At 41.9% G+C, this 24,208-nt stretch overlaps 1 protein-coding gene across 2 annotated transcripts in view; it reads left to right on the top strand.

Annotated features, from left to right (window-relative positions):
* Positions 1–24,208, top strand: part of SATB2 (SATB homeobox 2) — a 135,649-nt gene that overhangs the window by 66,318 nt on the left and 45,123 nt on the right. For both annotated transcript variants that reach the window (XM_049800752.1, XM_049800763.1), the window contains exons 6-7: positions 1,660–1,762; positions 14,531–15,003. In XM_049800752.1, coding sequence (XP_049656709.1) covers positions 1,660–1,762; positions 14,531–15,003 — 576 coding nt within the window. The remainder of the gene's footprint in view (positions 1–1,659; positions 1,763–14,530; positions 15,004–24,208) is intronic.

Genomic DNA, 24,208 nt, shown 5'->3' with positions numbered 1-24,208 from the left:
CTTAGTTTTAGAAATTGAAGCTGCTACTTATAAAGGCTCTTACTTCATAGCCTTCAGACTCTACTGCAGTGTGCCGTAGCAGCCTTCGAGTGGAAAAGTTAACAGCGAAAAGGCAGAAGAGCCTCTTTACTGAAAGTGAAATTACCTGTTGAAGACTAAAACTAATCTGCACCACCCAGTTATCTTAAGTCTCTCAGTTTTGCTCACATTTTTTAAGTCCCCAAACCTCAAGAGTTCAGGAACAGCTGGAGTCCTGTGATATTGCAGTGAATTGGTTAGAAGGCTGGATAAATCTGGAAGAGGGAGGGGATGTTTCTGTTTTTAAAGCATTGTTAAAATCTGGTAAGCCAATGTGTAAACCTTGTAGCTTTCAGAGATGGCCAAGATCCCATTTTGCACCAGAGCCTGCAGGAGCCGGTGGGCCAGAGCTTGAACCTACGGTAAATAGCTTGTTCGAGCTGTGAGATTGTCCTCGCTCTCTCATCTCTTGCAGAAAGGTCATACAATGTGCCAGGGTTTTTCTGAGCTTTGACATAAGTGAGGAAGGAGGGCATAAGGGAAATGCGGTTTCTGGAGAAGGTGCACATTGGCTCCCATGCGTTAGTGGTGTTAGATTGCATTTCCTTGCTGGAAATGTACATGTGCTGGAAATGATTTGACCCTGGAAGAGTTCAGAGAGGGGAAGAGGAAAGCAAAATGTGGTTGTTAGAAAGATGTCTCCTCTGTAGAGTGAAGGGAGGGGAAAAAATAGGAAGAACTACCAGTAACCAGGCTCTTTCCCACCCTATGGGCAGAAGCATCCTAAGATATAAACTGTCATTTTTATGGGTATCAGGTACTGCAAAACAACTCTGCACCTCTTAGCTTCGGTTGGCTTGTACTAAGAGTTGCTTAGAGGGAATTTGCAAAGAGTAGAGACAGGTGGTGGTTAAGCAAGTGATATTTTGGTTTTGTTGAGCTTTTTTGTGGGTTTTTTGGCTGCTCTGTATTGTAGCATGCGTAGTTCCCTTCGCTCTGAATGGCAGTGTTAATTTCTCTTTTGGGTGATTTTTCACACAAGGGCTAATCACACGTTTCTATAAATTATATTAATTTAACTTATTTGCCTAACTGTTGTTCTGCAGCAAGTAGCACGGATGTTCTCTGATTCTTGGCTGTGTGGTCTTGCTGCATTTGGAAGCAGAACAGACACATCTGAAAAGCATTATTTGGATTATGCATGCTGGAGCATCTAATCTTACCTTTAGGATCTGGTTCCTAAATCATGCTTGTTCTCACCCTGGTGCAGTAAGCATGTGTTCCCCAGCATGGCACCGCCTGTTATGCAACTAAAGTTTAGATACTGTAATATCACAAGTACAAAGTAAAGTAGAACTGCCCCCCCAATGTGAGCTGCCTGTCTCAGCCTAGGTTCGTACTACATCTTTTTTGCTTTATTATGCAAAATAATAATTATAATTTTGTAATTGTAATTATGTCTAGGAATATAGAATGGAGAATAAAACCAAATTTTTGTACTCATCAGACACTTCTTTTGGTTTTAAAGTCACAAATGGATGATCATTGTGCACTCGCATGTCATTCGCTTTCCCTGGAAAAGATTTCTAATTGTACAAAATATTTTAAAACACTTTTTGTCTTTCTTTCTGTTACTTCCAGAGTATGATTTCATCCATTGTAAATAGCACATACTATGCCAATGTGTCAGCAACCAAGTGCCAGGAGTTTGGGAGATGGTACAAAAAGTACAAGAAGATTAAAGGTAAATTGATTTTTTTGTGACTTTCCAAGTTCTTGAACTTCTGCTAACAGTTTGAGATTATTTGCTTTAAGTAAAAGTGATAATAAGGTACAATAATATTTGTGAATTTGTCTACAAAGAGGGCACAGTTACAGCACATTTGAAATTAAATCTGATACTTTACAAACAAGGCTGGCATGAAAACACAGGCCACTTAAAACATGCTTAAAATATCCCATTTAGCGGTGCTGAAAGATGAACTCTGTTTTGAGTTAAGCTAAAATGTTTTGGAAAAAAAATGTTCTAATATCTCAGGATTTAAAAGTTAAATTGCTATGTAAATTACCTTAGTTGCGTTTTATTCATGAAAGCTAAAAGCCTGTCCTTCTAAGTTACATGTACCCTTGCTCTCTGTTTTCAATACCGCAAAGTGTACTGGCATTCCTGCCATGTTTTATCAGGTGGAATCTGGATACCAGTAGAGGATTTAATACCTGATTGTTAGGAGACATGGCTAAATAACAAGGTGCTGCACCCTCTGAAGTTAAGATGAAAATAGCCCATTGTTTGTGTTTTTTCTACAATGAAATTGTGTTAGCTGGTTAGCAGTGAATGCCTGAGGCAGTAAAATTATTCTACCTAAGTCCATACCACTCTCAGCACTGAAATGTCTGATCACCTTCTAATAGTACAGGAAGTGATGTGACAAGCATCCGTCATGTGTAGTTTGTTCTTTTATTCATCCTTTCCTTGGGGAAGGAACTTGCGTGTGTACTGGACCATTTGTTTGGTAGGTTTTTTGTTTTAAAATGCACATGTGCTTTGAGCAGGAGTTTGGGGATAGTCAAAAGCTTTTCCACAATACCAACTGGCTCCTCTCTCCCCAAATGTCCATCAGCCTTGGAGATTAGCTTTACCCTGTGATAGGGTTTTCCCATAGTTTTTCTCTCTGTTACATTACTGAGGGGAAGACTCATTGTCTGAAAGAAGACGTAGGCTATTTTTATTGTTTCTGTCTGTGATCCGTTCAGTGGCCAGGAAAATCATAACAGGATTCACAAGCATTATGCAGAAATAGGGTAATGTCCTGTCCTTCTTGAGAAGCCATTGTATTTTTAGTTGCATGAAGATTAGCATCTTTCAAAAAGAGTCTGCTGCCTTTTTCTCTTAAAAGGCTGGCATACATGAGCTATGAAAGGTTGCTTGTTTAGTTTCCGTAGGACAGACTAGAAATCTGCATAATAATACCATGAAAAGTCTGCTGCTTGAGTTAGGAATACATGGAACAAAATTGCATAAAATATCAGAACAAGTTCTGAGGCGTCTGGTTTTCCTCTGCATGTCTGGCTTGCGCGGAGCATACCTGTAAGATGCTCAGGCCTGGGCTATGCAGCGATTAGATTTTCACTGGGAAAAAACAAAGAAGGTTTTATGGTAAAATAATTTGTGTCTAGAAGGAAGATTGTTCAGGCAGAAGTGGGGTGACGATGCAGATGAGGAAATGGAGGTGTTGCTTTTCACCTACTATAATGACTTAGGCTTGAAGTAAAAAGTTGATGGGACATTTTAGTACATGCTTACCCTCCCAAATAAACTGGATAGTTTCTTCTCTCTCTAAATTGCCCTTGTGTGACTCAGAAGTGTTTCTTTTCTCTGAATGGTATCTCTTAATAAAAGAATTTTATTCAAAGTGCTCTAACATATCCTGCTGGTTAAAAAACAATCAAAGGAATCAAACAGCTTCAAGGTCATCACCGTTTGCTTTTACTTGCCGTTCTAGGAAAACAGAGATGGGCTTCCCCCCCCCTTCTTTTTTTCCAAACTGGGCAAGGGTGCCAGTTGCAGAGGCACTGGAAGCCCTCAACTGTAGTGTTCTTAACTGTAGAGATGCCACTACAGGTTCTGAGTGTTTCTAGCACACTGCTATCTTCCACTTTATTCTTAAAGCATTGAATTCTTTAAGCTCTTACTTTTTTTACTTAGTAAGTGCACAGTTAAATTGTTAAGTGCAGTAAAAGCAGAATGAGACCTCTATCAAGAGGTCAAGGATCCAAACCTGAAGAGTTTGCCAGATAACTCTGTATCTGTGGTATTCAGAGACACAGCCAGTCGTTGCTGTTTGGAAGTGTATGTGTGTGTTAGCAGGAGGAGAAAAAGGGAGGTTAAGGTATGTGTGAAGTAAACACAAGCTGCTATAAAGCAGTTCAAGTAGTGTTGATTCATCAACCATATGAGTGGGAGGGAAAACAAAGAGTCTATGGCAGGTACAGTGGTGCATGGAGAATAAACAGCCATGCAACTTCAGGGCAGTAACCTAAACCCCCTGGCAACAGGAAGACTTCTGCAGTTCTTTAGGTGGTTTCAATTTCTCATCATCTCTGTTTTCATGACGTTTTGTTTCTTTTCTGTAGGCAGATACTCCTACAGGCCAGCTCAGTTAGTATGCAAAATCAGTGACTAGAGTTACATGCTTCAGTCATCACATACTCCTTTAATAATAATTAATAAAAAGGACTTAGATTTTCCATGAAGGTGGATGGATGATGCAGCAATTCATTTTTCGGGTTGTAATCTGGATACATTAGGTACAACTACAATTTAGAATCTTTGGGACCAGCACCCATATCCATGTGTAACTCTAGAGCTGGTTGTTAGAAAGTAAAAGCAAAAAACAATTCACATGAGCTGTGGTAAACGCAAAATAGGAAGGGGCTTCAAAATAACTTTATTGACGTTGCAAACTAAATGCAGCCTACAGTGTTAAATGTGTTTCCTATTATCTGCTAATGTCTGTTTTAATAAAACAGTGGGAACTAAATGGTTGCTTCTTAATCAAAACCATGATTTCCTAAACATAAGCTATGTGATTCTGTTACAAATTGCCACATATAGATCTCCTAGGTCAAACTTTTTTCCTTTCTCATAGAAATAGATAAACAGTAAAATAATTATACACTCTGCAAGATCGAAGTAATTACAACTGAAGCCAGGCAAAAATAAAAAAGTTCTCTGGAAATAAAAAAAAAGAAGAGCATCAGGTTGCCGATTATATAGTTAATGTTTAAATAAATATAAGAAAGTGAACAATCAATAACTTGATATCATTAGCAACAGATGTAAAAGCTGTACACAAATGGGATTGTATCAAATCTCAAGTAAACATTCTCAGTGTGCATTCTGTTGAACTCACTGAAAAAATGGCTAAACTATTTATGCTTGTAATTTAAAAAAAGTTTTCAGTTAGTCCAGCTCAGCATGGTAATTTTGTCTTGTGTCAAGATGATGCTAGAATAAAATTCTGCTTGAATTTTTTCTCCCACCCTGCCCCAGCCCCTTAAGGTTTTAAGACATTCACAGTTTACTCAGTGGCACGAGAGTTAGTATAGACAGATTTGGAAATTGGCTGTTGTGAGGACGGAGGCTTTTTGTCTCCTCCTGGCTCTGAGCCTACCACTTGGGATATGTGTGAGAACACGAGTGAGTTTATAACAGGATGTCCACTCGTTCCAGTCTCCTTGGGATACATGTATATATATTTGAAGGAGAGCTTATATTAACACAGTTCTAATGGAATATGTGCGATAGTTGGGAAACAAAAAGCTTACAGTTCTTCTGTGAACTTTTTCTTCCTCTCGTGGACGTCTGTAATTATTTGGGGTGGTAATTAAGCTATCTGGTTTGTATTGTAATTTTGTTCAGAATGTGCACCGTGAATGAATTTAATATGAAGCCTTTTTTAAACTCTTTTTACTTACTTTTTAATTTTTCTTCTTTTTTGAGGGATGCAAGGCTTTTTAGTACACAGTTGTGCATACATGACAGGGTTTACGTGTGTTCAAACCTACTTGAATGAAGAATCAGAGTTCCCCCTGTTTAATAAAGGTTACGTATCAGTTGATGACAACTATACAGCAATGGCTCAGTCCAGTGGTTCTCAAACTGTCTTTCTCCTGCCCAGTCCCACGGGGATGCTCCTCTCAATCTGAGAATCTCTCGTCTGGTTTCTCTAGATGCTGAACTTGCTGAAACTGGGCGAAGGTATTCAACGTTGTTGAAATTCAGGATTTGAATAATTGCTCAAAAGGCTTGCATTGGTTCTTAATTAGATTAACAAATAGATACACAAATAAAAATAAGAGGTTTTAAGTAACTATATACATATAAGTAACTACATATATATAGGTCTATATTTATAAACTATACATATATGGAGAGAAGTATTTCAGAACTTCGCTCTGCAACTCGGATCACTGTCAAGGGATAAAACTTGTACCAGTTACCTACTCATTGCCTGGTGTTTTGGGTTCATAGCATTTAGAATATTTTTTAGCTCTATTTCTCAATAGATATTTCACTTCCAAGTGTCATGCTTTCTATTTTTATCAAGAGGACTATCACTGTATCAAAATCCTTTCACAACTGAAACTCTTAACTGGTGTGAATTTTTTCTTTTTGCCTGATGACACAACTTAGCTCAGTGGGAGGAAGTTAGGAAGGCAGAGGGGAGAAATAAATACATTATGAACTTAAAAATAAAAAGACGTATTTTCTTTGTCTGTGAAACATTTCCTTTGCTCCTGCCATCAGTGGCTGTCAAAATATAGCTTTCTGTGGATGTGAGTTTTGAGACTGTGGCTGTCTCAGTTTTTGTGGAATGGTGAGGCTTTTCAGTTTAAAGGAGGAGGGCTCAGTTATTTCTATTTCAACAGATCAGGCATGTAAGAAAAAGCTTTCATATCTTCCTTAAATTGAGAATCTGCTTTGGCTGCTCTTTGATTTTTCCAATATTACTGATTTATTGTTTGTGTGCTCGTTTTTGAAAGTATGTTTGCTTACTTCCCATAACGGATAGACAGAGCAATCTGTTTTTCTTACCGTGTGTTCTAGAGGCTGTTGTAGGTTGAGAGAGGTTAGAAACAGGATTCAGAAGGGCTCCCAGCTTTCTTATTTCCAGGCTGAAGGAACCTAGGATTGTGACACTGAGATAATGCCAGTGCGAGTCTGGGGAAAATTGTTGTTTTGTGCTTTGAGGAATAGTTTTTAATTGTTCCTCTGAAGCAGATGTTGTGGAAGCCTTATGAAAAGGCAAGCCAGATCTTTCCTAAGCAGTGATTTTGACTTTTAAAATGCCTTATTTATTGATACATGCATGTGTATCTCTCTCTCTCTCTCTGTAAATACAGGGGTTTTTTACATATGTATGTGTGTATATATATATGTATATATAGGTCTTGACCTTTTGCCTTTTTAACTAACAGATTGAGGCAGAAATGTTAAGTTTTTTAAGAAGAGATCATTTCATGGCTTGTTTGGATATTAGTCGCAGCTCTGGCACTAAACCAGTTAGGGTCATTCAGGTCAGCTCTGTGGCTCTTGACATTACTGTAATTTTTCCTTTGCTTACTTTTACACTCCTGACTCTGTATTTATTTCACTAAAAATAGGACTTTCCTCAGTTTCTTAAGGAAAAAGGAAAGGAAAGGAAATAACATCATTTGCCGGCAAGCTTTTCAGCATCTAGATGACATACATGACCTGCAGATCATTTCTGACTCAGAGACATCCTCTTAGTCTGTGGCCTGCTCTGCTGTTTTATGAGGAGAGTAGTTCATCAGTTTGCATTGGTCATGAGGAAAAAGTGGCATCTCTCTTTAAATATAAATTTAAAGTTGTCAAGATCCAACAAGAGTTATAGACCCCTTGACTGCTGTTTTCCACACCCACATTAGCATTTTGTATTTCAGCGTTGTCCCTGATGTTAAGTGCCAGTTTGGGGGATTTGTGCGTGTGTATTGTTAAGAAACAATTTACCCACTGCAGTGCCTTCCAGGAGCTTTATGAGTTGTGGCCCTCTTGGCTATTCCTCTCTGTAAAGAGAATTAAAAGAGACCCTTTGGTTTGTGTTTTTTTTCACTTAAGGTTAACTTTTATTTAAAGTAAGTGCATATATAAATTTCAACTTTGCAGAATGTCTTTCACGTCTTCTGGCTGTTCTGGAGCAGTGGCTTCCACTCTTAATAGTACATGTGTTGTGGCAGAAGGGTATGTGCAGTGAGCTGAATGCCATCTCTTGCGCGTGCATGCGGCTGGAGCTGCAGCCATTGCTGCTTTGGGAACATACGTCAGTACAATAAAGGTCAGAAACCTTTCTGTAGAGAAACTGCCTAGCCACTTGTCCTGTGTCTTGTTCTTGCTATGCAAGGACATTATACCTTTTTAAATTAAGAGATGCTGACCAGACCTGCTCAAATAATGCCACTCACCTTTATGGTTTTAAAACGTCTCCTGTTCCAAGTACAGTGCTTTTCTTAGTGAGGACCAGTTGTGTTCTGGAGCTGGGACTTCTGTCCAGCCATTTTTGATTTCTTCATAAAGAACAGTAGTCTTCATTTTCTAAAAAGAAAACCCTTTTTTATTTAAATCTGCAGAATCTCAAAATGAATTTTTCTTCCTATTTAAAAAAAAATATTTTTGTGTGCTGCCAAACAGTGACATGTTAGCTCAAAAGGAAAGGAATTTTTAGAAAGTAAGCATTACTGGAGATTAGGTTGGAATGGGAGGAAAACCTGGTGCTTAGGTACAGGCATAAGCTTTCTGGTGTGAAAGCTGCAATGTGGCTGTCTGTGATCCCGTGGATTTCATAGAAAATCTGAGAGCAGAACTGAATTCTGTTCACTCGAAGTATCTGAGGAGTTTATATGTCTGCCTTAATGATGTTTGTGTTCTGTCTCATTCCTTTCACCATCTGTGATGAAATGAGTCAGGAAGAGATGCATACGTATCTCCTGGAGGGACTGCACAATTGACTGGGTGTTCTAGGAGGGTTGCACCTCCCTCTTGAGGTGCCCACGAAAGGTTAGTACTTAAATAGCAGGACAGACTTCTGCCACAGGAGTTTGACAGGAAGGGAGGTGTTTTTATATCAGATGAAAACATCAGTCCATCTAAATCACTCTCTGTGTTTCTGTCAGACAGGTTTGAGTAACGTTTGCCCTGCTTCTCCTTTTCCATTTCACCTGATGAATATTTGTGCATTAGACCAGGTGGTCACTAAAGCACCTTCAACATAATGCTTTTCTCTGCCAGATGGATCTGGCATGTCCTGTCTACAAACAATGTTAACGTAATTATGAAGAACTGAGTTCATACTTCCATATGCCCTCTTGAACCTGGAGAGTAACCCCCAAATAGTCTAAAAATAAGATCATGGGTTAACTTCTTCTCTTCTAAGAAGCATCTTTGGAAGCAATGCAGTCCAGGCACAGCCAATGGGAAGAATACGTTTTCCTATGTTTAAGCAGAACTGACAGAAGACATGTTAGCATCTCTGTGTCCCAAGGGATGATTTGGATCTAGTCTTTAGGACAAGGGAAGGAGAAGGTCAGCTGCACGGAGAGAGTCAGCAGTGTTAGTACACTCTGCTTAGTTCACCTGAAACTGATGCTGATCAAAGGCCCGCTTTTAACGATGATTCTTCTAAATACAAAAATAGTGATTTGTACTTTGGTGGGAACTGAACAATTTGCAACACAATGAAGAACAGACAATGGCCTTTCCTGTCTGTTTTCCATTAGACTTGGATAAAGGCCTTTGCTACCCACAGCCAGCGGCCAAACAATTTCTGTATGTGCTCTATAACTATTTTGAAGTTATTTGCTATCCTGCAGGAGTAGAGGAAGGGAAGGGTTTTAAAAGTTACAACTTCTTATCAAGTCTGCCTCTCCAGTCAACCTGCTGTTTCTCCAGTTCCGACTGCGGGAACAAATGGCCTAGGCAGAGATCAGAAAGTGACTGAAGTCAGTGAACAACTTTGGGTAAATACGAAGATTAGATGTTGAATGAAAATGAGACTCCTCAGACCAGCCCTTCGCACTGAAGTGGTTAAGTGGGCTGTGATTAAAAGAAATAAGTAATTATCCTAATTATACATGAAAAGATACAGAATTACCACTTTAAAAGCACCTCCTGTGCTCTGGAGTGGTTCTGTTATTTACAAAGTGGTAGTTCATAATTACGTAGCATAAGCAAGAGGGCACCCTCTCAGTGTAGTGCAGCAGCTCTGTCTCTCCAAGGGGGAGGGTGATACTGTGCGGAGAGCGCTTTGTCCGCCGAGCACGGCTCCAAAGTTCAGGTCTTGCTCCAGTGAGTAGGGTGGTGCTAAGCCAAGAGAAATTGTGGGAACCATTCTATCTCAAGCTTAGTGCAGGGCATACCAGAGTTCACAGAGCTTTCCTTGCTTGGCCATGACCACTGCTGGTAATGGCTTTTATGATCACCAGGTTTTAAATAATAAATAAGACAAAGAAGCAAACTCTGAAGCACTGGAGAACAGCCCTGGGTGGTGACATCCTGTCACAATTGAAGCATGGCAATTCTGCAGGCTAGTAACTTATTACAGAACATTTCTTTACCAGCCTCTTCCTACTCTGGGGCAAAGTGCTCGTATGCCTGTGGGACTAAAAAGTTCAGGACTCACTGGGTCATGGGTGCTGGTGGGTCCTCTGTGTCCCCACTGCAGTGTAGTGCTGGGAGACGTGTTACGCTCTTGCTCTCCCTGCTGCATCCATTATTGTGCCTAGGAATTTGGTTTTCAGTGCTGTCAGTCAATTCAGTGCTGCTCATAAGCCCTAAATGCCCCACAGGCTGTTTGTCAGAATGTTCCTATTAACAACTCAGTGAAAATAAAGGGTGAGGGGAAGGGAAGGTGGAGAAATAAATCTTATTTTAAATCTTTTGAGCTAGTTTTATTTCAGATGGAAAGTTGCATGCGGACCACCCCAAGCTATTGTGCTGTGGACTGCGTCAGCTGTTTGACTGTGCAAGGAAGATTTGGGTAGAGGTTAAGAGCATCACACAGGGGAAGGGTGCACTGGATTCCTTTTGTGCTGTATCCAGGAAGTTTCTAACTCAGTATGGAGTTGAAATACATTGACACACGTGGTAATCATTACAAGAAGAGAAAGGAACATTGAAATATGACAATTTGCTGCTCCCATTCTGGGCATTATGTTGGTTTCTGACTGTCTTGTAGAGGTAGTGCTGTAGCGGGGTATAGGAAAATAAAGGGCAGATGCTATCCTGGAGTGCTCTGAGAGCTGCTTGCTGAGCTTAGCACAGTACCTGTTGTCCAGACACCTTGTATCTGCCTACCTAGTGTATGGCTTCAGAAGGGTGGGTGGCTCTGAAATATGACAGTACCATTGTACTTGGTTTAGAAGAGCTCTGCGAGCAAAGAGCTGCAGAATCATATACGAGGCAGTGTGATGCAGGGAGAAAAGGGAAACACAGCCATGTCTTTCGCTGTGGTCACACCACAGATGGAGGTGGGTAACAGCCTCCTGGACCAGCTTTTGTTTAACTAGCACAGGCATTGCTAACAGAGGAAGTTTATCAGCGGCACTTGAACAGAGACAGCACATGTCCATGGAGCCGCTTCCTTCCCAGTTTAAGGTCCGGCTGCTCTACCTGCACTGTTTGTATTCCAATTATTCAAATACCAGCCAGTCCATGCAGGACTACAAGAGCTGTAAACGTGTTCGCAGTTTGAGTGGAGCAATAGCAAACAAGGGAATGATAAGGGAAAGACTGTAATGGGGTAGGAACATGGAAAATGAAGGATGCAAGTGGAAAAACCCTGTCTCAGGAAGATCTGAGGCAGAACATTGATGTCACAGCAGCTTTGTGACTCCTGTATCCCTTTTTTCTGAGAGCATTGCCAAGCATGGCCTGTTTCCCAGGGCAGTGCCAGTCTCTGTCTTGGGGTTGTCCCAGGCTTGCTCCTGTCCAGCCCCGCAGAGCCCTACCAATCCATAGTTACCAAAGAACAACAAGGAATCTGATATGGGCAATGTGTTAGAGAAGGAAAGAGTCTTGAGGAGTTGAGTAATGCACATTTTTTCCATCCAGCGTAACTGTTAATGGTAACCTTTTATTATTGAAGTGGTTGAAGTGACTAGAATCTGGTTTGTTTATTGGGAGTATATGCATGGCTGTATAGTCTAATGTGATCGAAAAAGGAAACTGATAATAAGGGAAAAATACACCTATGGAAGCAAGTCAGGTGATGGCTCTGTATAATTGTAATTCCAAGTAGCTCTGCAGAGATTAACAGCCTGGCAGCCTTTTCATCTTAAACTTTATTTTTATAGGGGTTTATAACTTGGCACTAAAGTCAGGAGTGGGTGGAAACTTGGCAAATGTGGTTCAGCCCTGAAAGTGAATGTTATTTATATTTATTTCTCACCAAGTTTTCAAAAACACTTGGTTACTGTTTTTGTGTTCTAACAAGTAGTGATTTGTTGGTTTCAGTGACTTATTCTCTGTGTATTTCTTAAACTACAAAATAGTTCAGATCTTATTTCAGCTCTTCTGAAACTGGAAGGACTCTAGATTTCTAGGGGTGTAAATGAAGACTGGAAGTAGCTCTTACTGTATTTTCTTGTAGCAGGATGCTCCAAGTATTTCGTGTACACTGAGCAACATCTTTATTCTATTTACATCAGATGAATTCCTGATTGCCAAGTAGCTACTGCACCTTTGGAATAATTAACATTTGGTTTTGCTGGCAACTGCGTGTATTTAATGGCATTACTCAGGTGCAGGCTTACTGCGGAGAGGCTGAGGAGGCAATAGTTAGTACGGCCACGTGGGCTTTGAAGTGTCCGTGTCGTAGAACCTGTTCTGGGGCCGTGACAAAGCAGCCCCTCTTCTCCACTCCACTGCCCACACGTGACATCTCTATATTGACGCCGGGTCTGTCCCTGGTGTTAACACTACTCGGTTTTCATAGTGCAGTCTCTCCCAGCCAAAACCAGGACAGTTCCTGCAGCCAGACACTAGCAGTATGGAGCTTTCTGTACCTGATTTTCAGGGAGGCCTGACATCATGAGGAGCAGCAGTTGAATAGGGATTTTTAATATTTTCAGCAAACTGAAATACTGCATTGTGTCTCTGGCAGCCTGTGAGTAAGGTAGCAAAATGGTCATTTGCTGACAATAGTGTTTGTGTATTGAATTGCATTTCATAGCTGAAATACATTGCACAAATAAGCACTTACTTAGAAAATTAGTTGGGTTGGAACACTGGCTTTTGTGGAAAAATTGAATTAATAGTTTTCTTAGAAATGCTTAATTTTTATTTTAAAAGGTTTTTTAAAGCAATTATTTTATAGAAGGCTAAGGATGTGGGGTCTTCCTTTAAAAGAATGGGAAGAGTGAGTTAAAATTTCTTACAAGAAAATCCTGGGTACTGATTCACCTAGTTGTAAAATTCAGAACTTGTGATGTTCCAGAATGGTAGCTCTAAAGATAGTAACTGTGTGTGTTTGTGTGTATTCAGGGCATGACTCCCTCCTCAGTGAGAATTCAACCCTCTCTGTCTGAGCTTAACTCTGGAAGGTGAAAAGAGCTGTCTTTCTATTTAGAAGGAAACAGAGAGAGTCATCAGTAAACTGTCATCCCGAGTATTAACTGTGTAATGCTTCAAAGCTTTATATAGATTAAGTTTTAAAAAACAGTTCAAAGCCTTGTACAGTTGTTAATCATTACACAAGTTATAATAGTATTATGGCATTTATGAAATAAATCCTATCTTGTTATATGCTGAGAGCAACACAGGGATGAGGTAGTAGTTTTCTAGTTGTAGGATATGCATCCCTGAACACTTTTATATCAGATCAATATATAAATGGCTATCCAATTGCATGTAGTGGGGCTCATGGAATCTGCAATGGACTGTAAAATGACTTCTGATTATTTAAAATTATCTAAGTAATAGTTATATCTATGTACTTTTTAAACTTAATTTCCTATTTCCAATACTACTTCTAGAGGAAATTTAGTTTTGTAGTATGTGCATTTAGTTTTGCAGTTACATGAAAAGATATTGCAATATTGCTGACATAAAGTATTTAAAAGGGACAATATCAGTATATAAAATTACAGTATATGCATTTTGTGGGTGGTGTTTCATTTTTTTGTAGCATGGTGTCACTTAGGGATCACAGGTCTTTGTTGTGCTAAACAAAGGGGTTTTTTTAAGAGAGTGAAGCCACTTTCTTTAACGTGGATATTTATGCAGAGATGCTTTAAGCTTCCTGGACAGACTCATAGCGATGAGGCTTTCGATATAGGAACCACTGCTTTAAAATTTTCTCCTGTGTGAATTGCATGGGTTTGTAGCGTGCTTTCAGACAAGCAATGTGATTCTCCTGTAGTGCACCTAGGTGAATTGACGTTACCAGATAACTTTACCCACACACAATGCAAAGTAGAGTTTATGTTGGAAAAGATAATAGTTGTTGAGTTTGTAATGAGAAGCTGTTCCATGAGCTGCACAGGGAATGGTCTAGTTTCCATTGGGTTTGTGTGAGTGAATACTAATTTGGGTTTCTTTCCTCACCTGGATGCCAGTGGTTCTGAAACATTGACCGCTTTTAAAAGTTACTCAATTTGCTGTGACAGATTCAAAAGTTAGTGACAGTGAAAGTGGCAATGTCTGAGCTCATTTCTTTAGGAAATGAGGCTGGAGATGATACCTGCTACCAGTTTGATAAGGAGGCTTCCTGAGGCAGCAGGTGATGCCTGAGAAGTCCAAAAGAATGTTAATTATTGTGCTGCTTTTACTTTGTGCTGCTTTTGCTTATGTTTCTGTGAAACTTTTGTGCAAGTGTAGGTTTGCAAACTAAAGCAGGTGCTGTTGCGTACAGTCACCTGCAGTTACCCTTACCCTAACAGTCCTCTTGTAAGTGCAAACTGAAATGACAGCAAACTAATTTTTCTTTTTTAACAGTGGAAAGAGTGGAAAGAGAAAACCTTTCAGACTATTGTGTTCTTGGTCAACGTCCCATGCACTTACCAAATATCAACCAGCTGGCAACCTTGGGAAAAACTAACGAACAGTCTCCTCATGGCCAAATTCACCACAGTACTCCAATCCGAAACCAAGTGCCAACGATGCAGACAATGATAAACCCTGGGCTCCTGTCTCCTCAGCTCAGTCCGCAACTGGTGAGGCAGCAGATAGCAATGGCCCATCTGATAAACCAACAGATTGCTGTCAGCCGGCTATTGGCTCATCAGCACCCACAAGCTATCAACCAGCAGTTCTTGAACCATCCACCGATCCCTAGAGCTGTCAAACCAGAGCCATCAAATTCATCGGTGGAAGTCTCTCCAGATATTTACCAGCAAGTCAGAGATGAGCTGAAGAGAGCCAGTGTGTCTCAAGCTGTCTTTGCAAGAGTAGCATTCAACCGCACGCAGGTATCAATTTCTATTCTATAACCAAGAAGTGCTGAGAGGTCAAAGTTGTGGCTCTTGTGGGGCTGTATGGTTTTGCTGCAGATCAAGGCAGGAGGTGTGCTGTAGAACCAAGTCAAACCACCCTCTGTTTTTTCCCCCAGTCTCTTTGTCGGGATTGAGCAAGGCCGTTTCTTCCTGGAACAGCTGTTCGTTCGCATTTGGTCACCCCTGTACTGTCACCTGAGCTTTGTCCTCTAGCAGTAATTCTGCTCGTGTGAGTTCTTCCCCGAGTTCCTCCCTGTGGTTATAACCTTCTACATCTGCCCCTGCCTGATGGCCAGGAAGGGGTGACAGAGACTGTGAGGGTCAGAGGTGTCTTTGGGCTTCTGCCACTTCCTCAGTTCCTTCCTGTGGTACAGCTGATGCCACAACTAGTGCCAGAGGCTGCTGCCACAAGAAATGTGTAAGACAAGTGTGCACAGGCCTAAAGACTGACTGCTGGGAAAGATGTCTGCCATTTGCAGCAGATTGTGTTTGCTTTCCTACATCTGACACAGGATTTCTCACTTGCCTAGTGAAATGCAGATGTTGAAACGATCGTGTGATAGAGGCAGCTTAAGCCTAGCACCTGGAGTACCCTGGGTGAATGTGTGTTCAGAAAGACAGGCCATGTACATTTATCCTGCTGCCATTCACAGCAAAGTATCGTCTCTCGATTGTGATACTCTGCAGCAAGGCTAAAGAAATGGAACGTGGCTTAATATTTAATATTGGTACAAATTCCTTTTGTGCAGTTGGAGTTGGTCTTTGAGGTAAGCTTTACCAGCAAGAGAAAAATGGGGTGGGGGGTGGGGGTGTGTGTCTCCTGGAGGTCTGTCCCTTGCCCCGTACAGTGCCTTTGTCTGTTCTCCTGCATTAATGATTTTCTTTGGCACTGCCATTTTGGAAATGCCATGTTATGAGGGAACTAATTAAAGTATGGAGCACATTTTTATTACTTCCCTTCTTCCATTAAATTCATAAGATGGCTGCACTCAGAAAAAACATTCACTTCCAATCAACATGACTTTGAGTTCTGGGGTTAGCCTTGAGGATATCAAATGAAAACTACATAGGAATGTATGAGTATTTCCTCTTTAAAATGCTGCTTTTAATTTGGAAAAGCTTTTCATCCCTCTGGGATCATAACTCGTTGTATATAAAGCCTGGTATAATCAAGGTAGATGGTATTGACAGAATGACATATTCTGAACTTGAGCAAGAGGTCAGCAGTAACGTTGCCGGTGAGGGTTTTGCCACTGTCACTGAACATAAAGCCCTGCTTTAGCCAGATTGGGAGAGCTGGGTTGGTAATGCCCAAGTCTGCCTTTAAACCAAAAGCTCATTCCCCAATGAGAAAGCTGTCATACAACTTGTGTATTACATTGACAGTTCTGCTATTAAATTTAAAAGGAGGCAAGGTTTTGATTCTGTGTGTCTAGGAAACCCCAAGCCTTGCATATTACTGACCAAACACTGTATATTGACTTTCCAGGACAGAAGGTAAAAGACAAGCATGTGAGAGAGACCACTCTGGCCTCTGCCTAGCAGTGGCACAGCATTGCATCTGCCTATAGCATTTAATAGCAGCTACGGTAGAGATTGCGCCACACTGTCGATAGATCATCTGAAACGTGGACTAAATCAGCTGCAGTATGGTTTGGGTTTTTGAGGGGTGGGGTTTTTTTGGTCTTTTTACACCTCCTGCAGTGTTCTGGCATAGATCTAGTGGGTTTAGGACACTAAGCAGGTCTTTGGGTGAAATATGGTTTCTTCCCAGCTTCAGTGGCTCCTGGCAGTGTGACCGTGGGCCAGTCACACCTCACAGCATTTTCAAATGCCCTGTATGACTTAGGACACGAGGTGTGTAACCATTCAGACCGGGCCCTCTCATCGGGAGCACAGACCTGAGCGGCACTGAGTGGACCTGCCGAGGTAATGTCATTTGAGAAGGTGCCAAGCACCTTTCCTGGGCAGGGCTGCACCTGGAAGTGGGATGTGAGACTCTGTCCTCCGACCAGTTTAAATTTGAGTTCAGTATATAAAACAGTGTCTGTAATTCAGGGTGCTAGTATCACTGGCTTTGTCAGTCCTCCTGTCCTCCTCCTGACATTTATCTTAGGGTACACTAACTTCTCTAGCTTTTCTTTTAAAAAAAAACAAAAAACCAACAAACAAAACTTCCCTAATTTTAGTTGCTTCATTACAAGATACCAGACCAAAAAAATTATATAAAAGGAAAGACATTACCTACTTCTTGGCTCTCCACCATAAGTAATATGACGTACTGTACAGTCCATGACACTGATTCCAGAACAGGCAAGTCTTAAATGTCCATAAAGATTTGCTCATCTCACAGCTCTGTTTCATTAGTCTACAGGGCCTTGATATAGAAGACCAATGCATCTTACATATAGTGCATCATGTCCCTGGGAGCCATCACTGTAGCAAAAGAATGTAGGTACATATTTATGCTTCCCTGTCCTCAGCTTTTAATTCTAACTCAAATCAAGCTCCCCTCGCATCAGAGACTGTTATTAAGAAGAGGTGCTCAGACAGTCAGCTTTGCGCTGCACAGTAAAAGATGTGGGATGTTCCCACACACCCGTGGTGGAGAAGCAAACTGTGAAAGGCACTTGAAGTGGAAGTTCAAGACTACTCTCATGTCCTTGTGTTCCCCCTGCTGCCCCTGAGGATCCTCTCCTCGGGAGGTGCAGAGAGGTGTGCGTTTCTCTCCAGAAATGTTTGGGTTTGTTGCATTTCACAGGAAGTGCCAGCCTTAGAAACTGGAGGTCTGTTGTTTCTCATGATGGTACCAAATAATAGATGCTGTGTGCCAGCCAGCTAATAATTGTATTAATCACTGCATTATGGGCCATTGCTTAATCTTTCTTCGTGGTAGCTCTGTGGTGCACATTAGCCTATAATTAAGTATAGCTTCATGAAATATGTACTGTGAGGCTTGTTTAATAGATAAACTATTCTCTAATTTATTTTAAAGTCCAATGACCTACATACTCAATGCTGAAAAAACCCCTCTTACTAACATTATTTCTCCCCTGAGACCTTCCATCTGAGCAAATCTGTTAAACGAAGTAGAGGAGGCTTTGATCCAAACTAGGCTAAATCCATCGGAACAAATGGCTGACACATGTATGTATGCATGTGTGTGTGGGAAGGGGGGCGCAAGGAGGGTCAGAAGAAGGAGAGGTGCAATTCTATGGTTTGTGAAACATCCAAATCTTCCTCTTAAAGTTGGAAATGCATAGCTTAAAACAACAGTATTTCCTTATACCTGTGGTGATGTTGTCTGCACACATGAAAACAAAGCAGTTTGGGCTCTGTGACAAATCCTGTGCATTTCCTGGGGCACAGTGCACCTACTGAGGTCCCACTCTGAGGTGGGGACTGAACATCAGGCAGCTTCATACCTGCTGTGCACATGGGAGGGCTGCATGGGGTGTTTGGCCAGGAGCTGGCCCAGGCTGTCTTAGCCGTGAAGAGGGTTTCTTTCAAGCAGAAAGTTCCGAACTGAACTTTTTCAGATTTATTTGAAACTGGGTATGAAGAACTCTCAAAGTGTGTATGACTGATTTTTAGTAAATGCCTTGGGCTAACCTCTGTGCCGCCTTCTTATTTTGTCTTTAGAGAGTCAATGTCACCATTTTTATTCCACCCTGTGGAATCTAAATGCCTATTTATTCAGCAAACAGGACAGGTGGAAGAGAGTTACCAGACCCACAGAGACAACAGAGTTATTGAAGGTGGTTTTAATGGCACTGTTTCCAATGAGTAGGAAATTCCTACATCACCTTCAAAATATTTAAAATGGTGGTGCACACTACTATGTTTGTCTAAGCTGGTGTTGCCTACAACCTGCTCAGCAATTATAAGAATGTTGTATGTTGGAAAGACACCCTCTTGGGCTGTGTGTAGCATTCCTTTCTCTTGTGGAAGCCGGCAGCACTGCGGTTTTTAACTCCAGGTATCATCCACTCTTGTGGACTGCAGTAAGTTGCTATTCAAACTTGTCAAGAAGGTGGTATAGCCCAAGGAGTGGTGCTGGGGCTGTTCTGCCCTGTTCCTAGAGCCCTGTTGAGACAGGTACGTTGCAGGCAGAGGGCACAACACAGAAGGGGTGTTTATGTTCCTGGCCCTACACTTAGCTGGCCACCACTTCCCTCCCTCCAAGGCAACCAGGGGGCCCACTGCCTCATACAGGGAAGTGTGGATCAAGGGAGTGGAGGAAGCTTGCCATGACTAAGGCGGTTAGCAGTATTGCTGGGGCAGGAGGTTCAGTTTCTTGCTTCTGTAATTGCATAGTTTGTGCCCAAGTTCTTCATGACCAAGATCCTTGCCCTTGGCTCCCCTTTGCAGCTCTGCTGGCCTGTGACCCATAAGTTGGAAATTTGCAGGCTCCTTGATTTGAATGTGTTGTTTACTGAAATAGTTTGTTCCTTTTGTTCAGACTGCTGCTATGAACTAATAGCTCGCTAATGGAAAAATAGGCATCCTTGTCTGGGTCTTAAAAACTGCGCATAAGAGTGTGAGTGGGTTTGAATGGAAGGCAGAGAGCTGTATGAGGCCCGTCAAGCACTTGAGAGTTACATGGTCATACCTGATATCTTTATTTTAAAATGGAGGGTATTTTCATAAAGCATGTTGATATGCAGCCAGGCTGTAAGCTGAAGTTGCCATTAAAACAGTCATTAGTGAAAGCTTTGCTTTCTGTTAAGACTTTGGCACTTTTTGATTGTGTAAAACCATTCAGTCTTGAGAATAAAACAAAGAAAAGTCTGATTAATACTGCAAATCCACAGGGGAAGTGCAACTGTCAGAGGCAGAGCAGATGCACTTTGCCCTTGGAATTGCCTTTTGCCTTGTGCACATTTTTAAAAGCAGTCAAAGCTTGGAAAAGGCCAAAGTGAAGGGAGTGCCTACAAGATACAGGCTGCAGAGGGTGAGAAGGTTTTAATGCACAGGGGGAGCAGCTGTCCCTCGTTGGTCTCAAACAGTGCAGTAAAATCAAAGGGGCTGTCAGTGCAGGCTGGAGTTCTCCAAAAATGCCTACCTGGCTGAAGCATGCATCATCGTTAAATCAGGATAACTTCTAGGTGACTAGTAGCCTCTAAAAGCACGAGCACCTTTCAGGCTGGCCAGCTGAGCTACTGTGAAATGGGATGCAGGATAAGGGGACTGCTGGCCAAAGCTGTTACCTAGGCTATGGACTTCTTCCTGGAGGAGAATACACACATGGATTTTGGCTGTCCTCAGGACAGAGTCCTTGTGCCATCTCGCGCTTGCACTATAGTGTCTCCTAATACAGCACTCAGGTTGCAACCAAAAGGTTGTAATAACCAAAGCTTGCTTGTCGCAGGTCGTAATGTTTTGAGAAGTGGGCAGGTGGTGATGGTTACAGAAGAAAGAGGACTATTTTAAAGGAAATGCATGAAAACGCTCTCTCGGATTTACTATCTCCTTCTCTGGGAAGTTTTTTAGCAAATCTGGAGGTGCTGAAGTGATCTGTGCTCTTCAGAGTCCTAGCTGGAAAACAGGTCATTTGAGTCCTGCTTTGCATAATGAAAATGAACATACTCTCCTTCCTCTTCCCGCTTGCTCAGCATCCCTCTGTGCTGCAGGCTCGTGGAGTTGCAGTCAGGACAGTTGGTCAGGCTGTTTGTAAGAGTCCAGACAGTCTAAATCACTGAATCAGTGAACGGCTTCTCTCCTCCTCGGGAGTGCCCAGTGGACTGCAAAGCCTATAGACTGAATGAGTGTTTCTGTTTATATCTTTCTTTTTTTTTTTAAAGCATCTTTTTTTTTTTTTTTGCCAATGTTTTGACATAATAGCCAAAACTAGTAAAACGTTTGGGCGAGTGGCCAGTGCTTGTTTTACTGAACAGCCTCAGAAGCTGGAAATATCCGTGAACCTGAGGCTTTGTGAATGAAACAGTTGTGGTGCCAGATACAAAGAGAGCTGGATAAAAACACTGGGCATGTTCAGGCTGCTTGTAACTCTCTTCCCAAAGAGCAGTGCTCCCTCCCTCCCACCCTGAGTAGCTGTGGGTGAGAGCATCGGCTTTCCAGCCTGCAGATAGGAAGGCAGCGCTTACCTAGTTTGGTTCCTGCCCGGTTAGCTGGTGCCTCACTGCTCCTCTTTGGATTGAAGGAAGTAACAGCACAGGGAGGAGGAAACTCACCAGCCTCAAATGTAGTGAAAGTTATGATGAAATAAACTAAACTGTTCCACCTTGTTCGGGGGATTCGGTCACACCTTGGCTGCAGGAGTGGGTTGAGTCACAGGGAAACGCAGGATCGATGCTGGATGGTGCCCCAGCTTCTGGTGCGACTGTGTCCAGGGTCCTGCAATGACGAAAGGGGAAATAATGCTTCTGTGGCCTGCAAAGGTGTCACCGGTCAGTTGTAGAGGGGTTGGGGACTCTTGAGAGAAGGAATGCGGTTGGTAAGGAAGCTCCAAAGAAAGGCTTTGGAGGCATGCAAGGAGGGAGGTGGGTGGTGACTCCTCATTTATGTCTAATTCTGCTTTCTTTGGCAAAATTCCGCCAAACTGAAGTGGAATCAGAAAAGGGTCCTCTAAGAGGCTGTAAGGTTAGAAATATGGTTTGTTGAAGTAACTAACTCTTCCACCGCTACTTGCTTGTGAGCCAAATCCTGGACAGAATTCCTTTTGCAAATAATTTTCCCTTTAACTTAAGTAAGAGGAAGACAAGCAGCTTTAATTCTCTGACTGGTATCTAGTGAGACAGTCATGCTGCATTCATCGCTATGGTGTCTGCCCCATTGTGCACAGACTTTCAATTAGCAAGGGTTCTGGTTTTGGTTTGGGGGGGATTTTTTTGTTGGTTTTTTTTCCTGATAGAAAACTCTCTCTTATTGCATGAAGCCCTTTCATGCTGCCTGCTTGTTTTATTCTTGTGTGTAATGTGGCACAAGCAGCGTTCTGTTGTACTTGCAGGAAAGAAGGCAGTCTGTAAGGGAAGTGCTTAATTTAATAAATTGCAGATTTTTGGTACATGGGATATTTGTTCCAACAGTGGGTTTTGCACTGCCCAAAATTTCAGTTTCAATTAACTTAATTGTATTCAATAGGCTGAATGAAAAGATCTTAAGTAGCATGTGAGTCAGGCTTTTAGAATGTGTGCTTGTAGGAGGCGGCTGCTGCCTGCTCAGCTGATGCATAGGAGTCCTGAGCCCTGGAAGCAAATGCACGGATGTACAGAGTGTGCATGAGCTGTGCGTCTTGCTCATTTTTCCGGCATATTTCAGTATAAAGGTTTGACATGCGTGTCATATAAATGGTGGCACTTTGTGGCTGCAGGTGGTCGGTCTTTCTCTGCCTCCTTTTCCCCATGCATCCACATTCAGCTCCACATGTACATGTCTTCCCTCATAAAAAGAGATACCATAATAAAAAAGAGGCTTTATTAACCTAATGTAATAAAGGCATTTTCTTTGAGGATTTAAACACTTCATTTTTAATAATAAAAATCAAATTGTCATTGTTGCACCCTGTATAAGTTTTATTCAAATCAGCCTCTAAATGCTTTGTGCCTAAGCAGCTCTCTCCTGAGATGTATGTATTTTAGCATTAGTTAAATGAGTTTAAGAACGAGGCTCATACTCTGGCTGTAGGCAGTGAATCTAGAGATCAGGAGATTTCTTTTAAATGAGGGACTGATGTGATGCATTCAGCTACACTGAGGGGTACTGAGAGACAGCTGGTCTCCCATTCACACCGATGGAAAACCAGTCAAAGTCCTTTGAGTTCTGAAGTTCATACAAACTGACACGAACGTGGCACTGCGCGTTTTGCCCATTGAGGCAGGGAACAGGGTGCAAACACAGTTTTGCCTGTTGGAAACTGACAGGATGGATATGAAGGTGCTTGGTTTGGCCAACCACTCAAAAATTGCCACTGATTAGCTAAAACAATTTTGCTTAGCAAAATGGAACTGGACATGTTGCCAGAATAAGCATTTGTAAGAGGCTTCCAGCACTTCTGCTTCATATCCTAGCTGGAATTAGGAAGAGATGCAAGGGAACGGAAAGAAAACAGTGAGCGTTTGAAAATGAGCTTGAGTCCTAAGAAGCCTACAAGTACTTTATATAGAAGTTCTTGTTGAGTGCTGTATACTTAGAGGCAAAGAGAAGTCTTTTTAGAATTGTTGAATGTATCTTATTCAGCCCAGAAGACAATACTGAAGGTGGGACTTGGAGTAAATGCAGAGAGGCAAAGATGTCATGGTAAAAGCCTGCCTTGACATGAGAAAAACACAGTGGGTAGAGGCACTTTATTTCCTTGAAGGGTTATGAGAAGTTGGTGCTTCTGCGGCAGAGCTCCCCGGGCTGACCTGCCTCCTCTAGCTTTCATTGCAAGTAGCAGACAATTTTATATATGGTCATTTTAGCCTGGCAAAATCAAGGTTCTTGTTGTCTGCTGAAGGTACGATTTCAGTGCAGTTCAGTAGGAATGAGTAGCTAAGCAGGGGTTTCGTGAGTGCTGCCTTCCATGGCTGGAAATAGGCCTTGTGTGCTGAACTGGGATGCTGAGAGGGGACAAGTTTATATCGCTGATAGTTAAGGTTCAGATATTGAATTTGAGTAAATCCGTACATTTTCTGATCCTGATCGGTGTCGCAGCTATACCTGATGGGAAGCAGAATAGCTGTTCTATTGAGACTGTCAGTTACAAGTACTGGGCTGAAAGTACTTGGAGCTTTAAGTACTACAGGAGCAATATTTTTCTAGTATTTCAGCATTTTCTCTGTTGCTTTTGGCAATAGCTGAAGTATGGAGAGGCACAAATAAACCGAAAGTATGAAAAAAGTGTTTATGCTTTTTTAGTCCTTCATATATATAATCTCCTTATGCAGAACATAAAACCTGAGGTTTAGCACATTAGTTGGGTTTATTTAAGTTTTTGCCTTGGCCATCATTTCGATTGTCCAAAGCCTGTTTGAACCTTTTTAACCTTAGTGCCTGCTCTAGTAGACGCATTGCTTAGGTCTGTACGAGGGGGAGCACAGCTCCCATCCAGGTCACCGGTCCTGACACGTGTGAGGTCCTGGCCAGTGCTTGCGAGTCTCCTGCTGCCTGATGGCCCTCATCCTCCTCTGTCCCCAGGACATCGGTGTCTGGGCTGCACTCCAGCATGACCTCCTCACCC

This window comes from Accipiter gentilis, chromosome 1, assembly GCF_929443795.1.
Source record: "Accipiter gentilis chromosome 1, bAccGen1.1, whole genome shotgun sequence".
Lineage (NCBI taxonomy): Eukaryota > Metazoa > Chordata > Aves > Accipitriformes > Accipitridae > Astur > Astur gentilis.
Note: the sequence above shows the minus strand (reverse complement) of the source record. Positions and strands in the feature narration are given on the sequence as shown.